The 20,112-nt window shown below is 41.1% G+C and overlaps 1 protein-coding gene across 2 annotated transcripts in view; it reads left to right on the forward strand.

The window, feature by feature from the left end:
* Positions 1-1,193: 1,193 nt before the first annotated feature.
* The window catches only part of npepps (aminopeptidase puromycin sensitive), a 193,218-nt gene continuing 174,299 nt past the window's right edge, over positions 1,194-20,112 (forward strand). The window contains exons 1-3 of one of the 2 annotated variants that reach the window (XM_067259120.1): positions 1,194-1,507; positions 2,787-2,877; positions 3,031-3,108. In XM_067259120.1, coding sequence (XP_067115221.1) covers positions 1,385-1,507; positions 2,787-2,877; positions 3,031-3,108 — 292 coding nt within the window. In that variant the 5' untranslated portion in view covers positions 1,194-1,384. The remainder of the gene's footprint in view (positions 1,508-2,786; positions 2,878-3,030; positions 3,109-20,112) is intronic. The other variant, XM_067259121.1, reaches the window with a different exon arrangement.

Here is a 20,112-nt window from a genome sequence, read left to right on the forward strand (position 1 = left end):
GCTATTTTTGAAATACGAACTGTATTCTATACACCGAAAGTAAAGGGGCTGCATGGTGTTGACATGGACTGCGGCTGCATGAAACGACCGGCGAAAGTAGCCGCTTGCAGTCGGGGAGGAGTTGAAAACGGCTCTGTAAAGTCGGACATTCCAGCTTCTCGTGGTTTGCTGCGTTGACGTCAGTCATGGCCGATCAAGCACTGTTTGCTTATTTTACTTTATTTATAATTAAACTTAATCTTTCCGTTAGTGAAGAGGCGGACTATAAACCTCTTTCTTCAACACATTGAAGCCGGCTGTCGGCGCCGCCGGTGCTGCATGAAGTCGAACACACCTATATTAATTACAAAACCCGCGTCAAAGTTGTCGTGTGAGTCTGGCCAATCATGAAACAGCTGTGTCGTCATTAGAACCCTTGCAGTTGCTTCTTGAGAAAATGCGCTCGGCTACACCATAGACATATATACATGTCAATAGGTGCATTCGACATGATCTGACATGCAGCACATGACCTGACTTCATGCAGCGCTGCAGCCGGCTGCATGTCAGGTCATGTCGAATGCGCTCGTCTACACAGCCGGCAGTTCTCTAATCGATTTCACGGTACTTTGATGGCTACCTCACAGTGACCTAGCCTCGGCGCCTTCTCAAATCGGACAAAAAGTCTAACCAGAATTCATTGTTTCAAGTCAGCCGCCTGCAGCCGGCTGCAGCGCTGCATGAAGTGACTTATGTCAGTTCATGTCGAACGAACGCACCTAATAATTCCAGGAATCTCTCTGTGTGCCTCACCAATTTTGTCACGGTCACATCTATAATTCAAGTAATATGTATTTTTGTGTTTCACTGACATCTTAATAACCAACTGCATCACGGGCACTGTGCACTAGTTAGTTAAATAATAGGTTTGGAGGTGATATAGTAAAATACATCAACATCTCACAATTTCCCCAGAAATTGTAACATCTAGTTTGTTATTTAAATGATCACAAATACAGTCGCGAATGTAATGTAAAAAAATACTGCAATTTTGTTTGTGTTCCAATCGCACAGTCCTTCGCGGAGAGTTAAACAACTTGGATTGAATTGAGGAAAAGATGCCATAAACATTAAGACACGCCCCCTGTTCCGTTCCCTGCAACGTGATTACGTTTTCCATTCTGTCGGCGCTGTCTCTGACTGATACGGTTGATTTGAAGTAAGAGGGAAGGACGGTAGCTGGCAGCGTTTCTGGGAATTTCATGTTAATAGTTCTGGGCAGAAAGGTTTCGCAATCAATCGTGTAAACTATCTTAGAAAGTACATTTGCTTAACTCCAAAACAATTAAAGTAATCAAATTGCACCGTATAGTCTTCGCTAGCGCAAAAACAAAATATAGACACCATGCCTGAAAGGAGGCCCTTCATACGTTTGCCCACAGACGTCTACCCAGTCAACTACGGGTTGTGCTTGAAGCCCGACCTCATCGACTTCACGTTTGAGGGCAAGCTGGAGGCGGTGGTGGAGGTAAGTTGATACAATGAAAGTAGTGGTAGTAGTCTATATTTGTGGCTAACGTCTGGCCAACTGTGCAGCTAAATGACAAAGTTTGAGTGGCCTAAGCAACGGAACCTTGCTTGTTTAATAGCTGCTAGCTCATCAGCTCCAGTAGCAAATGAATAACACGCTAGCTAGAGCTATCCTTTTTCTGAAACAAACCCCAGGATGAACAAAACCAAACGCTTAGTTAATGTTCTAGCACTAGTCTAGCTAACTCGTAGTTAGTCTACCATATTGTGTCACTCTCGTACTTAGCTTCCTATCCATTACAGTAGACGGTTAGAAAATAGGTTGCTAATTAATGTAGCAATCTAGCTACTACTAGGACAGTACACACAGTGGCTACTGTACTGTCTGCAGTTTGGCTAGGGAGAAACGGGTGGAGCTAGCCTAGCTAACTCGTTATCAGTTTAGCTTGCTAGATTACTTAACCTGTAAACTAGACTTCAGTATTTAGTTGGTTGACTGGTCCTCTAGCCATCTACGTTGCCAGATAGCTAGAGGTATAACGTGATTGAATTATTATTTTTAATTAACTGCCAATTGTAGCAATTCACTATCTATTGACTACTGACTGTACTGTTACACTATTAGTGTAGCTCTGTCTTTAGCACGCAACTTCACTTCGCCTTAACTAGCTAGCTCGCTAGTCTAGCTATACTGTACATAATTCATTGTATCCAAAACTCCCTTTGTATTTATATGTGCTACATACGTAGATGACAACACATCAACTTGTCAAATACGTTAACTAGCTAGCTATTAACCAGTAGCTGAGTGGCAACAGCTAAATATTGCCAGGTCCGCTGTGAGCTAAGTGCAGCAGATTGTATTAGAATACGAGTTAATGTTTGCTAAATCATTAGTCGCATATGTCCTCCTCAAGACCTTTCAGCGTCCGCCTCTGTTTACCTACTTTTTAAAGTGGTGTTTGGCTGCGCATGTAATGGACATATCTGCCAAGGCGTCAAACTATTTACTCCCCCTCCCCGCAAGATCCCAACCTTTTTACTCAATAAATGTATTTCTTCAGAGCATGAAAATGCTCCACTAGCTCACTCTAGTAATATTCAGTTCAAAATGGTTTGGCCTATTTTATCTGTCGGATCACATTGGTTTCGCTGTCACAAATGTCCTATCAATTCGTGAGTTCCTAAAAACATATTACCGTAAGTTATTGTTGGCAGTTGTAACATATGTCAATGTGTTTAATTTTTTTGCCTACTCCTTGTTTTGTTCATTGCAGGTTATACAGGCCACAAATCAAATTGTGATGAACTGTGCTGACATTGACATTATCACTGCATCCTTTGCACCAGAGGGAGGGGAAGGTGAGGGTGAGAATATTTAAAAATTTCTCAATTGGCATGTATTTTATGTGCATATAAAACTTAGACAATCTCTTGAATCGTCATGACTGCTCAGTTTAATATATCAACAAATAATCTCTAATAAAAGGGTGCCAGACGTGATTTTGCTTTCTTTTTTAGAAATTAATGCTACAGGATTCAACTATCAAAATGAGGATGAGAAGGTCACACTTTCATTCCCTAGTGCTCTTCAGAAAGGTAAATGTGAATCTTTCTATCGAAAAAAATGGGTGTCCTTTCTTTTTCCAGGGAACATTTTTCTCCCCAAAAATGTGTATTGTATGTATTTGTACATACAGAAATACCAAAATATATATTGTATTTCTTTTGTTTGCTGTATCATAAAACCAAAGAGCTCTAAATATTTAACATGAATTTCAAGCAAATTATTAAAAATGTAGCTGACATTAGCCTGTGCTCGGCAAAGTCTTACATTTACATTTAGTCATTTAGCAGACGCTCTTATCCAGAGCGACTTACAGTAAGTACAGGGACATTTTCCCCGAGGCAAGTAGGGTGAAGTGCCTTGCCCAAGGACACAACGTCATTTGGCACAGCCGGTAATCGAACCAACAACCTTCAGATTACCAGACCACCTGACTCCCCTTAAGTCTTAAAAGCCGTTACAGCATCATATTGTAGCATAAGTTGCTCAAACTTAAATTTCACTGGAATTGATAAGTATTGAAAATAATAAAAACACTTTTTAATGCCTCAGCTTCTGGAATTAAGTCCCAGTCCTGTAACGTTTGCGATTAGTTAATAATAATAATAAGACTTTATTTATCTAGCACATTTCATACAAGAATTGCAGCTCAAAGTGCTTTACAAAAAATCAATAAACATAATATTAAAAGTAATATAACCCTTCTGAACACAGGCCGCAGTCTTTGCTGTAGGGCTGCAACAAACGATTATTTTGATAATCGACTAATCTAACGATTATTAGAACGATTATTCGACTAATCATCGGTTTTTTTCACCGATGAATCAGTCGGCTTTGAATGATTATTCAGCTTTTGCGATTTGTTAAAACATTGACTTATACTTATTCTAACTAATAAATAAAACCAGGAAATTACTTCAGCTTTTGATTATTTTTTTTATGACATTTTGAGCCAACTGAACAGGCCAATCTCTTTTTGTCCAATTACTCACTGTTTTTCATTGAACATAACCCTGTTGTCTTACAAATGAAGCTCTTAATGCTGCTGCCTAATTTAAGAGATTTGTTTACATTCCTTGCTTTATGTCTGTAATGCATGTCAAACTGCTGTCTGTGGACATGTTGCTACGGTGTTAGTATGCGTGAAATACTGCGTAATGCGTTTTTATCAACTGGTGTCGCTAACTGGCCATCTTGCTTAGTTCCAGCTGGAGCACACTCACCGTTTCCATCTCCTCTCGTGCCGGGATGTTTCCTTTTTAAATGTTCCAGCATGCACGTTGTGCTCCCATGGAAAGCAAGTTCTGCCTTGCACACATTACAGATGCTAATATTTTTAGTGCCGCGACTTGTTCTGCTCCGTTTGCACGCTGACATTTTAGCGCTGTTTTCTTCTATTGGATAGCATACGGGAGGGCTGCATTAGTCTAGCGCTACAGCGCAGCACTGATCAAATCACGTTATTGCAGGCACTTAAAATAGGTCCTATGAGATCAAACTATTTGTCGACAACAGAAATATTTGTCGAAATTTTTTTATTGTCAACATTGTCGATAATGTCGACTAATCGTTGCAGCCCTACTTTGCGGTAATCCAGAACAATCTGACCTTTTGCAGCAGTCCAGAACCTATGTTGCTCAAGCGTTTTGATTACAAGCCGCAGTCTTTGCTGTATCTCGAGCCACAGTCTTTGTGGTTTCCCAATATAAAGAAAATTTAACAAAACACAGGCTTCAATCTTTGCGGGAATCCAAAACACGATCAATAAAAACAATAATACAAGTCATGAATACGCCGCAGTCTTTGCGGGAATCCAAAAAATCTATAAAAACAATAATACAACTAATAAAAGTAATAAAACCCTACTGAGATAAAATTAGTTAAATGCTTTGGTAAAAAGATTTTTAAGCTGTCTTTTGAAAATGTATAGTTTTTGCTTCCCTAACATTTATGGGTAATGTGTTCCATAGTTTTGGGGCGTAATTGACAAAGGCCGCATCACCAATCTTCTTATGACTGCTTCTGGTGACCTCTAATAGGCCTGCATTTGAGGATCGCAGTGTTTTAGCTGGTGTGTAGTTTATAAGGGAGTTAGCAATGTAGCTAGGTCCTTGTCCGTTTAGAGCTTTGTATGTTAGTTAATTCTGAAGGTAACAGGGGGAGCCAGTGTAAAGTAGCCAAGACAGGACTAATGTGTTCTCTCCTTTTAGCTAGTTTGCTTGTTACAACTCTAAAATGTTGCCTTATCTGACCACATGCCATTTGCTGTAGCTGGTTAGTTAACTGTGCCAGTTAGGAGTGTTTATTCAGCTATTGTGTCACAACTTGTCTGTGCACTCACCTTTTTCTGTAAAAATGCAACAGCCAACATTAGAATGTTGGGATGTCTGTTGTCAGTGTGTCTTTGCCTTTTAAATCCAGCAGAAAGTGTCAAGATGAGACTTCATTGACGGAAGTGATTAGCCATTAGACTATCACTTTGTATGTAACCAACATACTGTTTCACTTGTCAATGGGTAAAATCAATACGAATAAAGAGGCTTTGTTTTTTTCTTATCCTCGCCAAATTCCCACATTGTAGTAATCCTTTATCTTCTCTTGTATTGTATTGATGGAAACTAATGCTAATTAGATTATCTGGACTGACATATTTTGTTATGATCATAACTAAATGCATTATGGCTGTCACCAAAGATGATTTAGGGTAATCAAGACTGTTAACTCGGCTCAGGAAACATTTTGAAATCTGGGAAGTGTGCCTCCCATCCTAAAATATTAGCATTGAAAATAAAACATTGCGGCAAACCAAGCAATGGCTTGTCTAGAGTTTGAGTAAACCTTTCCAACTACACTTGTTGACATATTTATGAATGTAAGTCTTTGCCCACAAGTAAAAAATTGCTTATTTTGAAGACATTAAGTTCAGGCTTGTAATAGGGCTGGGCGGTATGGCCTAAAATGTATATCACGGTATAATTTTGAAGCACGAACAGTAACAGTATATGGGTGAATGACGGATACATTTTACTCCCAACTAATATAATCAATTTGGAATTTCATACAGACATGGGCTCATTTCTGACTCTTAATTCAAAATCAAATCGTAATTTTTTGGGGAATTTAAAAAAAGTTTTCTAGTAAAGTAAACAATACTATTGATGTATCCTTAACTCAACAAATAACAGATTTGTGTAATTTAACACAAAATTACACAGGGTAAAATTACTTGGCTGTGTCATTGTTAGCCGGAATTACATACTGTTAGACGGAAGGACATTTTCAGGATTACCATAAAAACCATCTTTTGTATCATTTTTCTTACCAACACTCAAACTTGAAACTAAATAAGAGAAATTGACAAGTTTGTAATGATTTTAAAATGTTTTCATTCAAATGGTAATTGATTTATTTGACTTAACATTACATAACACAATGTTTTTATAAAACACTTAGGAACTAGAGAGGGGACAATTTCTGGGAAAATAGTGCTTGTTTGTGTCTGTTGCACAGGGGTCCGTTTTTTAATGACATTTTTACAACTGATATTTCTGTATATTTTATCTAAAAATGCATAGGGCCTACTTATTATTTATAAAGATTACATAGATTTAAAAGCATCTTTTTTTGCTGCTAATTTTTACAACTCAAAATACGAGTGAAGTGTAGAATGAAATGGCTTTCTCATTTCCCCTGCAAGAGGCAGCCTCATAGCTGAATCAAAACAAATACATTTGGCAGACTGGTGTCAAAATTGACCTAATCTCTATGACTTAAACGTCCTTTTAAGTTTTTCCCTTCTCGTGATATTTTCAGGCATTTAGCCTACTCATATTGCATTCATTCATTAATAAAGAACCCCCTTTGAAGATTATTCTACGATGTTACCGGCAGTAGAAGATGGAATCCCGATTCAAACAGTACCATCGGCTAACTGAAAATATGCCCCCAAAAACGCAAATAAGCTTGACATTTATTTAGTGGAAAATCGCTCATTCATAAAAAGCTCACTGGTAGCGATCATTGTCAGTAACAACGCAAAATGCGATATAGCCCTGTATGGAGAAGCTGCCCCGGTAAATTGTACTACTACAGTACAGTACTAGACTACTGCTGTGTTTGTCTTGGTAGCGATTGCGTTGGTTGAATAAGATGTAACGTTCCGTTGTACGGTTTAGGCTGAAGTTAATTATTTTCATTAACAGATTGACAAAGTTTAGGCTGTGGTAATGAAGTTCAAGTTAGTCAGATAGTTTCACCTATTGAAAGACTTTTGATTTAAGGAGTGCCGAACATGTTCTGTCGCCGTTTGACTTCCTAAACAGCTGTGGAGATGTTTTTGTTAGCTACTAGTGTGTCTTGCGTAGGCTACAGCGTTGCAGTGAGCTACACTGGTTTGAAACCACAGGTAATGATAATTTCAGCAACAAATCGTTTACTTGTAATCTAATGTCATAATAAATCCTACAACGAAAATGTATTTGTGAGGAATGTTTATTTTAACGATTGAAAACAGATGCATCATAGACCGCTGTAGTATGTGTTTCCCAGGCAAGAGGCTAATGTCATGATGCTAATGCTTCAGTGAAATAGTACACTACTGTTTCCGAAAGTTGATGTACTTCCTTAATAATATAATCTTATATTGTACATTACACTTCACAATTGTTTCATATCACAAAGTAAAATGAGCAAATAGTTAAAACCCTGGCTTCTTTGCTTGTGGCGTTTCTGCAGCTGCCTTGCAGTAAAGCTATAGTTAGCCTAGCTATCACCCAGAAGTTAACGAGCTGCTAAACTAATGTTCTGCTAGAGGTAGTCACGCGGGTTTTCGTGATGTTAGTGACGTTAGTAGTGTCAGTGACTGTGGCTAGCAAGTTAGCCACCGTTATCTTCACTTTTCGCCACAAAAACTTAATTTCAACTTAAACCATGCAACGGAACGTAAATAGAAATACAAGCAACTTGATCGCTACCAAGACGAGACAATGTATTCCAAATATTGACGGATCCTTAGGGGTGGGAAAAAAAGCAATAATAAATATATATGAGAGAACAAAGGTTGTGCCCTTGCCGAAGAAGACCGTAGGTGGTGGGTGGGGGTGTAAGGCTGGAGGAAAGACTTGTCTTGACTTGTAGTCGGGTGCAGTCCTGTTCACCGCTCGGAAGGTCAGTACCAGGGTGTTGAATCTGATACGGGCCGTGATGGGAAGCCAGTGGAGGGAGATGAGGAGCGGGGTAACATGGGAGCTTCGTCTGGGTAGATTAAAGACCAGGTGGGCTGCTGCGTTCTGAATCCTCTGGAGGGGGCGGGTTGCGCATGCTGGGAGACCGGCGAGCAGCGAGTTGCAGTTGTCCAACTTGGAAAAGGACAAGTGCTTAGACTAGCAGCTGGGTGGAATGCTTAGACAGGTATCTCCTGATCTTCCGGATGTTGTAGAGGGTGAATCTACATGACCGGGAGACTGCAGCAATGTGGGCTGTGAGGGAGAGCTCGTCATCCATGGCAACCCTGAGGTTCCTGGCAGAAGATGAAGGGGTCACCGTCGCAGATCCCAGAGTGATTGAGAGATTGTGGGAGATGGAGGGTTTGAAGAAGGGTGGAGAAGGTAGAGAAAGGTTTGTGAGGGTTTGAGGCAGAGTTAATTTTGTTCAGGAAGTAGTGGGTTTTAGCACCAGTTATGTGAGCAGAGAAGGATTTAAGGAGGGAGTGATGCTTATCAAGGTCCAGACCGTCTTTGGACTTGCGCCATCTCCTCTCAGCTGCCCAAAGGGTGGACCGTTCTTCACAAATAACATCCGTGAGCCACGGGCAGGATGGAGAAGATCATGCAGGCAAGCGGGGGCGACGTAGAGAGATGTAGAGACAGAAATGACATGCAGTCGTGTAAATCAGATAAATTATAAATAAAGGCCATTTAGTTTGTTTAATAAAAGAGCAAGCTATAGACCTGTTTTATAGGAAAGGTAACCTTAAATTACTTTTGTGATCGGGCGCTATATAAAAAAGGGGGGGGGGCGGGGGGTGCGCCCCTAATATAATGGTAGGGGAAACACTGATGTGTGTTTAACCCTTGTGTTATCTTCGGGTCATTCTGACCTATCAGTCATTGTGACCCACCGTCGTATTGCGACAACTTTACTGCATACAAAAACAAAGTGAAGCATTTTCTTTTAACCGTTGGGCTGTCTCAGACCCCCCCACATTGCAAAGGTTAAAAGAAAATTATTTTTATTTGTTTTTGTATTGGGTAAAATTGGGTAAACACAACGATGGTACGTTATGAACCTTTGGGTCATGTGACCCGAAGGCAGCACAAGGGTTTTAATATGTGGGGAAAGACGCAAACCTGTCCCACCACCTCGCCCGGTTGAGCGGGGTGAGTGAGAGAACGAGTGGTTGACGGAGAAAGCAGCTGGAGTTGTTCTCTGGGCGGATCCATGTCTCTGTCAGCACAAGGGCATGAAGAGAAGCATGGGATGCAAACGCCGGGATGAAGTCTGCCTTGTTCACAGCAGACTGGCAGTTCCTGAGCATTATAGAAAGGGGGAGGGCAGGTGGAGAAGATCTAGATAGGTAGCTAAGGTTAGAAGTGGACCGTATATACTTTGTGACATATCTACGTCTGAGAGTGGTGTAGTGAACGGGAATGCTGAAGAAACACATGCTAGCTATGAATATGTTCTAGGTAGAATAGAATACAAATAGGGTGAAGAGGTGATCCGGCCTCGTCGGCCATCCTCGGTGGACTCCCGCAGGTAGACTCCCTGTCTTTGTTTGACAGTCTTCGTGCAACGAGGCTGCCAGACGAGGCTGCCACTGCAGTGCTAGCCGCCTTAAATATGCTGAGGCGCAGCTGACAACAACCCTAATTATGTAAACAAAGCAGGGTCTGCACGGCGGCGGCAAGTACCCTGAAACTCGATTGCTAGCTAGCTACTTATTGACCTGTATAACTGCTGTCTCTCAAGCTCTACCCGTGAGACTAAGTTTTAGCTAAACACAATAAAATTAAACAAACTCTGGTTACTTACAGTCAAGATGGCAGTCACGATGTACTCTCAGTAAGACACTTCGCTATTCGCTATTTACACATTTATTCTCATATTTTTACTCTACTCTTAATGCATGACTATGTTTAACTTATGGTCTGCACCTCTCTGTCACCAACGGTCTCTGGAGTGGGGGCTTTATATCCAACAAATAACACCCCTGAACTTTTAAAACAAATGGATTGGCCTACTACAATTGTAAATATCCTATGGCTTGTTCTCCAATTGGGCCTTGATAAAATGCCATCTAATATTTTCTGCCCATTCTACATGTGTTTTCCAACACCAGTTACAATCAACCTTGGATTTTAGCCCTTCACCATTGCATGGTGCCATTCATTCTTCACAGATCACACCCATCAAGTCAAAGTGAATAGTAACTGGTCCAACTCCATGTCCAAGCCCATTGTATTTGTGGAGGAATACAGTCATCAGAAGAATCAGAATCAGAAAGGGATTTATTCGCCATGAAAGTTTGCACAGACAAGGAATTTGCTTTGGCAGGAAGGTGCATACAATAAACATATACCTAAAATTTAAATATGTGGACTAACTATACTAAGGGTACATAAACTAGCAGTACTAAGTGGGATAAATATAAGTTGCCGTAAATTACAATATAAAAATACAAAAATACAAATATTACAAAAAATACAAATGTACAAGATACCATGTTATGGTGCAGTGCAAAAGCAGAGTGTTTTAGGCAATAAGTCATTTGAGTCAGTGTGGTCCCTTGGCCTTGTTGAAGAGGCCAACAGCGGAAGGGAAGAAACTGTTTTTGTGGCGTGAGGTATTGGTCCTGATAGACCGCAGCCTTCTGCCGGAGGGGAGTGACTGAAACAGGGAGTGTCCAGGGTGGGAGGAGTCGGCCACAATCTTCCTCGCTCGCCTCAGGGTCCTCGAGGTGTGCAGGTCCTCGAGGGTAGGCAGATCACGCATGCGATTAATCGCGATTAAATATTTTAATCGTTTGACAGCACTACTTTTTACCATTGCATACAAAATCGGAAATGCAATAACACCAAGATCCACAAGGCCTTTTACTAAAAGCCAAGGAGTGAGAGTGGGGGCTAGGTCAGCCCACCCTTTTCAGAACACCTTGGATGTGTGCTGGCCAGGATGTTTGTGAGAATTTGGAGCACGTATGCTCTGGAGCAAGGGAGACAGGTCATTGGAAGAAGCCCTAGCAATTAGCCAACCATGCATATTTCAAATATTGTGTACTAAACATTGTCAAGAGTCTTCCACTGAACTTGTGATTGAATCAGAGTATCAATTAATGAATAGTGGATGTGTAAAGCAATATTTTAGCGTTAGCAAAAATGTATATTTCCCTTGAATTCAATCATTTTGTAGATATGACGTTGCCTTTGCATATGGTAACATTTTGTCGTGTCAACCTCGTGTGTGGAACAGATCAAGTCCCAAGGTCAATGTAGCACTTATTTATGGACACATGAAATATGTGCCAATTCAAGTGCAAATTCACCATTATGTTAATAATTTGGCCATTTTGTAATATATTCCTTATTGCTTCGCACCCTGTAGAATGACGGATGTCCTACAAATCAGTTTTGTATTTCAAGTAAATCGGAGCTACGGTTCATGAGGAGAATAATTGAGTAGTTTTGGACAAATCTTTATTGTACAGAAAAATCCAATATGGCGGCCGATGTAGGTTTTTGTGGCTTTTTTCACCTCATGATCAGTAAGGCATATCTACTTAGTTTCAGAATTTTGGGACTTATGTCCTGCAAATGGCATCACTTAGAAAATTGACATATTGGGGCGTGGCCTGTATCTCCACCTTTTGTCTCACGTGGGCCATGTTTGTTCCTTCTAATTTGTTTCCGCACTGAGCAAATAGAAACCTGTCTGAGCGCAAACCTCAGTATTCTGAGCAAAGTTTGCAAAAACTCCGCTAGCTTCTTTGTAGCTAAATATATCAGAAAGCTTCACCAGCCTACCTGGACCATCGCTTGTGTCCGTTTGAAAGATTTCCTCAAGCCATTCGTGTTTAAATGTAAAACTGCCCCTTTTTTTGGTCGCCTGTAAAGGTAACATTCCTTATTTTCGTTGCCAGTCAAAGCTTGAGCAGAGCGCCAGGGTCGTCGTTTTGTTAAAAGCTTGCGTGTAGTGTATGAAGTGGGCTTAGCCGCATTTGGCCGATCAACTGAACATTTATTGGTTTTATAAAATAATAATAAAAAATACAGATTTTATTTTGTGCGCGGTCTGAAGAATCTACTGTGCGGGTCCTTCAACTGGTCTGCGCGGTTGCGCAGGTGCGCAGCTTAGAGGCAACATTGGTACTAATGCTCTGCAGTTTCAACATGCAAAATGTATCAACGTTTTACTAGTGCTGTCAAACGATTAAAATATTTAATCGCGATTAATCGCATTAATGTCATAGTTGACTCGCGATTAATTGCAATTAATCGCACATTTTTATCTATTCTAAATGTCCATTGATTTCTTTTTGTCCCATCATTTTTTTTCTCATTTCAATGCTCTTATCAACATGGATAAGTGGATTGGATTGCATAGGGCAAATGTTTTTTTAAATTGAAAACAACATTGCAATCCCCTGGCTTTGACGAGGGGGCGGAGAATTTGCATCAGCTGTGTGCTTGGCCATCAAATGGTATTTCAGACTGGACGTGCAGCGATGATAGCTCAGTTCACAATGAAAAAACACACAGATCACTTTGGTCTTGTCAATGGAAACATTTGGCAACTTTTTAAAAGTAAAATTTCCATTCAGAATCTTATTGGCATACATTTTGGCGTCTCGCGCTCGCCATCCACTCGAAACGCTAGCCTACTACCAGAGCCTGTTTAAGACATTAGACATTCTCTGCTACTACTCTTTAGCCGGCTCGCAAGCCCTAACAAGTGTGTGCGGCATGCCTGTTTTGTTTCCGGTCTAGCGAGATCTGGTGTGGTGTTGTAGTTTTTCTAACGTCAGTAGTTGTTGCAACAGCATGTGAAAAAAACGAAAAGGTTTGCTAGGCCAAAAAGAACGTTAATCGCGCGATAATAAAATTTACGCCGTTAAAATGGGTTTGCGTTAACGCCGTTAATAACGCGTTTAACTGACAGCAGTACATTTTACATTACTGGTCTAGGGGCTACCATTGACTCCCATTGCAGCATCATAATAATAATACCACCAATAACAATAGGTTTTCTGCTACCGGAGAAACCCTAAATGTAGCTGCAAGCAGCGATGCGGGTTCCTCCTCAAAATGGCCAAATATTATAAAAATGTACATTGTAGAAGGACAAGAGTTGGACAACGAGAGCAAAATTAATTCATGCTTGGCAAACAACAGGTTGAATGGCGATTCGAACTCAAGAGCATGTGGTTGCAAGTCAGCCTCACTATCCTCTGATACACATCAACTGTTGAGTTTCTCAATAGAAAGGGCAGAGTATTAGCTTTGGTCAGTTTTGGGATAAAGTTTAAGCAGCTCTAATTCAGTCATCTTTTGACATATAAAAGTGAAATTGTGCACGGTACTTCAGAGTATTGTCCTCTTGAAGTTTGTTAGTGTTCCTGCTCACATCCATCAACATGCCTTAGGCATGCTGCAAGGAGGGATGAGGCCTGCAGATATTGCCATGGCAATAAATTGCTATGTCTGTACTAAGGCAGCGCTACAGGGAGACAGGAAGGATGATCGTCCTCACAGTGGCAGACTTACGGATGAGTATTGATAAGATTTTAACAATTCCGATTCCTTTTTACTCGCCAAGAGAATTTGCGTCACTCATTTTGGTCGGAGTCTACATGGCGCCGGGTCCACAGGTTAAAGAGGCCCAACGCATGCTCGTTGACCAGATTCTGAGTGTGGAGCGAGCAAACCCGGATTCCCTTGTTATCGTACTCGGCGACTTTAACAAAGGTAATCTCAGCCACGAACTCCCTAAATACAGACAATTCATGAAATGCCGAACCAGAGAAGAGAACACTCTGGATCACTGCTACACTACAGTCAGTAGAGCCTACCACGCCGTCCCTCGTGCAGCACTGGGTCACTCTGACCATGCCATGGTCCATCTGATTCCTGCATACAGGCAGAAATTAAAGCTCTGTAAACCTGTTGTGAGGACATCAAAACAGTGGACCAGTGAGGCTATGGAGGATCTGCAGGCGTGCTTGGACTGTACTGACTGGGATATGTTCACGACTGCTACCAATAGTCTGGATGAGCTCACAGAGGCTGTGACATCATACATCAGCTTCTGTGAGGACTGCTGTATTCCAACAAGCACCAGGGTGAACTTCAACAATGACGAGCCCTGGTTCTCAACAGAATTCAGAAGGTTGAGGTCAGAGAAGGAGGAAGCATTTAGGAGTGGGGATAAAGACAGATTCAAGGAGTTGAAGAAAAGGTTTAGCAAGGCGGTGAGAGAGGCTAAACGACTGTACTCAGAGAGACTGAAGCGCCAGTTCTCTGCTGACGACTCTGCTTCTGTCTGGAGAGGGCTCAAGCAGATTACCAACTACAAGCCCAGAGCCCCCCACTCCACTAACGACTCCCGCCTGGCCAACGACCTGAACGAGTTCTACTGTAGATTTGAAAGACAATTGGACTGTCCTGAGCTGAGAACACAAGTCTCTGACTCCCGGTCCATCAGCACCGGATCTCCTCAGGGCTGCGTCCTTTCCCCTCTGCTCTTCTCCCTGTACACCAACAGTTGCACCTCCAGTCATCCGTCTGTCAAACTTCTGAAGTTTGCGGACGACACCACCCTCATTGGGCTCATCTCTGACGGGGAGTCTGATTATAGGTGGGAAGCTGACAACCTGGTGACTTGGTGCAGCCAGAACAACTTAGAACTCAATGCTCTTAAGACAGTGGAGATGGTTGTGGACTTCAGGAAGAATACAGCCCCACTCACCCCCATCACCCTGTGCGACTCCCCAGTCAACACTGTGGAGTCCTTCCGATTCCTGGGCACCATCCTCTCCCAGGACCTCAAGTGGGAACTGAACATCAGCTCCCTCACCAAGAAAGCACAACAGAAGATGTACTTCCTACGGCAGCTGAAGAAATTCAACCTGCCAAAGACAATGATGGTGCACTTCTACACAGCCATTATTGAGTCCATCCTCACCTCTTCCATCACCATCTGGTACGCTGCTGCCACTGCCAAGGACAAGAGCAGACTGCAGCGTATCATCTGCACTGCTGAGAAGGTGATCGGCTGAAATCTGCCTACCCTCGAGGACCCTGAGGCGAGTGAGGAAGATTGTGGCTGACCCCTCCCACCCTGGCCACTCTGTTCCAGCTACTCCCCTCCGGCAGAAGGCTGCGGTCCATCAGGACCGAAAACTCACGCCATAAGAACAGTTTCTTTCCATCTGCTACTGGCCTCTTCAACAAGGCCAAGGACACCCACTGACATTCATTCATTATTTAACCCATTATCTGATTGCACTATTGCACTATGTTGACCACTCATGCTGCTCATTCTTATTCTTATTTTTATATAGATTTTATTTTATATTTAAATTGTTTTATTCTTAGATTGTTTAATTCTTAGGAATAGTCAAACTTCTGTACCTTTACTTAATTTAAGATTCGTATATGTTTAGTGTTTGCACCTCCCTGCCACAGTAAATTCCGTGTTTGTATAACATACATGGCGAATAAACCAAATTCTGATTCTGATTATCAATTCCTGCTTATCGATTTGATTCCTTATTGATTTGATTCCTTATCGATTCTCTTTTCGATTCTCTTATCGATTCTTCTTGGGCAAGGGGGGGGGGAAAGAGCACAAACAGGTTTATTGGTGGCCAAGCAGCGAAGCTGTGGAGCCACTTAAGTGTTTCTACCTTTTCTTATTATTAGTATGTTTGCTGGAAGCAAAAACACTTGTTATTCTGCATACTTATTATTGTTGGAATGCTGCTTCAGCATTCCAAGTACTGTTCTTTGAATCTTTATTCAACTTCATATTTTTATTCTATTTCTTCCGTGACACCTTTCAGCGCCTTCAAATCTTCAGCTATTAAAATCGTTCAGCTATCAAAAAAGTTCAGCAGTTTCAGGCTATGACTTCTGTATCTTTTCAGGTTTGTACCTCTTATGCTTGAATCAGGGCTCGACATTAAGGCTTGTCCGCTTGTCTGGGACAAGTGGATTTTTCTGTAGGGCAAGTGGAAGAGAAATTTACTTGCCCCACTGGACAAGTTAAAACTCAAACAAAATAAAATGCCATGTTACTTCACGTTATGTTCCACTCATTATGTTTATTTTACCGATTTTATTTGACCGAATTATGCATTAGCAAAACACAAAAGAAGTCGCTTCGTCCCAATATCTCTACGGACGATGCATCTAATATCATGCTCAACACTTGAACGGGGGCTTATTACTTGAAAGAGGAATTATTTACTGTGTCGTCTCAGTTACACTATCAGGGCTTTGAAATACTGTGACTTGCTCAAGTAAGCAAATGGCTAGTAGAGCATAAACATTTCATAATTCCAGTAAATCAAGCAGCGCTGTAAGACCCAGTGAAATGTTATACAGACAACAAACTAACATTAGCTAGCATCGCTATGACATTGGCTAACTACTTCGGTAGGCTATCTTCAGTATTTGCAAGCTAGCAAAATTTATACTGTATCTAAAATAAGATAAATACCCCCGAGACGAGCTTTCACGGGTGTTCGCGCGTCTATGTTGCTTCACTCCTTGTGCCTGTGCCTCGTCCATTACTGATTACAACGTTAGCAGGACTACTTGGTTGGTGTTGCCTTCTTAGCGTGAGAAGTACAAGGTTTGGCGTGAGAGCGTGTGAACTGGTTGAATTCTGTGTCTCACGGCCAATGCGTGAGCGTTGGCAGCCCAGTTTCAAAAGGTGTATAGCCTACTTTAGTTTAATATGTGCTGATATTTAACTATGTAGATTTAACCGATACAAATGCTGCTAATGCTTGCTAGGTACACAGCTGCCAACGCTAGCTAGCTAGCTAGATACGTCAACACAATGTTTTTTAAAAATAAAATGATAAATATTTACCCAGCCAAGTGACTTTTGTGCATGGACAAGTGAAACGTTAATGTACTTGTCCAAAGGACAAGTGCCTCAAAAAGTTAATGTCGAGCCCTGCTTGAATTAATATAAATCAATATTTATAATATTTTTAACATGGTTTTCCAATTGAGTTTTTTTTCCAAATCTTCTCAATCTTCTTAAAGGGGTGATTGACTGGGTTTTTGGGGTATTTTACACAGTTCCTTAAGGTCTCCGAATAGGGTATGTAACATTGGTTGGGTTGAAAATGGCCCGGGTGCTGTTCTATGCCCCCTGATAGATCCTCTGAAATTTTCCCGGGAAAAAAACACTAGCTTTTCTCCTTTTATGGTATTCTCATTAATATTTAGATGAGCTGCGCGCTGATTGGTTGGTTTTCAACGAGTGAAGCTGGGGAGCAAAAACGCAACACGGCCAACAGCACTCACTGAAACACCGAAGGTGGAGACTTGAAATAAAAACGCGCAAATTAATCTATTGTCTACACAACACTGTTTTCAACAGATTGACTAGATATCATTTGAAACTAGAGAGGATACAATTTCTGGGGAAATTGTAGGGTGTGCTTGCTTGCGTCGGTTGCACAGGGGTCTGTATATTTTATATAAAAATGCATCGGGCCTACTTATTATTTATAAAGATTACATAGATTTAAAAGCATCTTTTTTTTGCTGCTCATTTACAACTCAAAATACGAGTGAAGTGTAGAATGAAATATGATGTCTTCTCATTTCCCCTGCAAGAGGCAGCTGACAGGCTGAATCAAAACGAATACATTTGGCAGACCGGTGTAAAAATGGACCTAATCTCTATGACTTAAACGTCCTTTTAAGTTGTCCCTTCTCGTGATATTTTCAGGCATTTAGCCTACTCATATTGCATTCATTCATTAATAAAGAACCCCCTTTGAAGATTATTCTACGACTTTACCGGCAGAAGATAGAATCGCGATTCAAACAGTACCATCTGCTAACTGAAAATATGCCCCCAAAAACGTAAATAAGCTTGACATTTATTTAGTGGAAAATAGCTCATTCATAAAAAGCTCACTGGTAGCGATCATTGTCAGTAACAACTCAAAATGCGATATAGCCCTGTGTGGAGAAGCTGCCCCGGTAAATTCTACTACTACAGTACAGTACTAGACTACTGCTGTGTTCGTCTTGATAGCGATTGCGTTGGTTGAATTCGATTAAACGTTCCGTTGTACGGTTTAGGCTGAAATTAATTATTTTCATGAACAGATTGACAAAGTTTAGGCTGTGGCAATGAAGTTCAGGTTAGTAGTTAGATAGACTTTTGATTTAAGTAAGGGGAGTCCCGAACATTTTCTGTCGCCGTTTGACTTCCTAAACAGCTGTGTACTGTAGCTAGATGTTTTTGTAGTGTGTCTCGCGTAAGCTACAGCGTTGCAGTGAGCTACACTGGTTTGAAACCACAGGTAATGGTAATTTCACCAACAAATCGTTTTCTAATGTCAGAATAAATCCTACAACGAAAATGTATATGTGAGGAATGTTTATTTTAACGATTGAAAACAGATAACGCTACATCATAGACCACTGTAGTATGTGTTGCCCGGGAAACACAGGCTAATGTCATGATGCTAATACTTCAGTGAAATAGTAGACTACTGTTTCCGAAAGTAGATGTACTTCCTTAATAATATCAGCTTATATTGTACATTACACATCACAATTGTGTGTCATATCACAAAGTAAAATGAGTAAATAGTTATCACCCTGGCCTCTTTTCTTGTGGCGTTTCTGCAGCTGCCTTGCAGTAAAGCTATAGTTAGCCTAGCTATCCCCAAAGTTAACAGATGTGAAACGAATGTTCTGGCAAAGGTAGTCACGCGTGTTTTCGTGACGCAGTGACGTTAGTAACGTCAGTGACTGTGGCTAGCAAATTAGCCACCGTTAGCTTCACTTTTCGCCACAAAAACTTAACTGAAGCTTAAACCATGCAACGGAACGTAAATTCCAATAGAAGCAACTCAATCGCTACCAAGACGAAACTTTTGACACCTACGTTGTCTATGTAGGCCAAGTATTTACTGAGTTTTAGGGGGGCAAAAAAAAAAAAATAATAATAATAATAATAATAATATATATGTGAGAGAACAAAGGTTGTGCTCTCGCCGAAGGCTTGAGCACACCCAATGATAACGTTAGTTGTTTCCACTTCTGTTGTCGAAGCAAACTGGATTGACTTAGGTGGGTAGAACGTTACAGCTTATAGCAACCAAACTATATTGTGATTCAACTCAGCTTCAGTTAGCTAGCTCTAGACATCTTGCTGAAAAATAACCTGACAGATCTGGACAACATGCATCGTGAATTGTAGATTTAGATAGCAACACTGGTTATTTATTTGAATGAAACAGTCAATGTTAGCTGCAGTCCAGCTAACATTGACTAGACGGGCATGGCTGATGTTTGTCTATACCGTACCGTAGAAGATCCCCGTGCAGTTCGACCCTCGACACATTTGCGCAAACCATTTCACCAAGGACGGTTTTGAAAACCTGGGACAATGTAGCTAAAGCAGGATTTGCTATGAAGCTGTTGCTGAAAAAAGGTGCGTTCCGTTAATAACTGTTACAGACAAAATCATACTGTAGCCTACTTACAGCTTGCAGTTGCGATGAGCGTACGGTCGGAACAGCACATCTTTTCAGGTTCAGCTTCTTAACAAATCCTGCTTGAAATTGTCCAAGATTGTCAAAACTATCTTGATGTTCAGGGCAAATGAATAATTGTGTCGAACTTCGCCGGGATCTTCTCATAGACAAACAGCAGCCATGCCTGTCGAATGTTTGGCTCCTTGGGAAGACGACGTGTTAGGTTAGCCTTCCCTGTACAGCCTGGAACACAGCATTTACGACAGTGGTCCATTTTCAATATCCTTGTAACAAGGTAACTGCT

Source organism: Osmerus mordax, chromosome 21 (assembly GCF_038355195.1).
Source record: "Osmerus mordax isolate fOsmMor3 chromosome 21, fOsmMor3.pri, whole genome shotgun sequence".
Lineage (NCBI taxonomy): Eukaryota > Metazoa > Chordata > Actinopteri > Osmeriformes > Osmeridae > Osmerus > Osmerus mordax.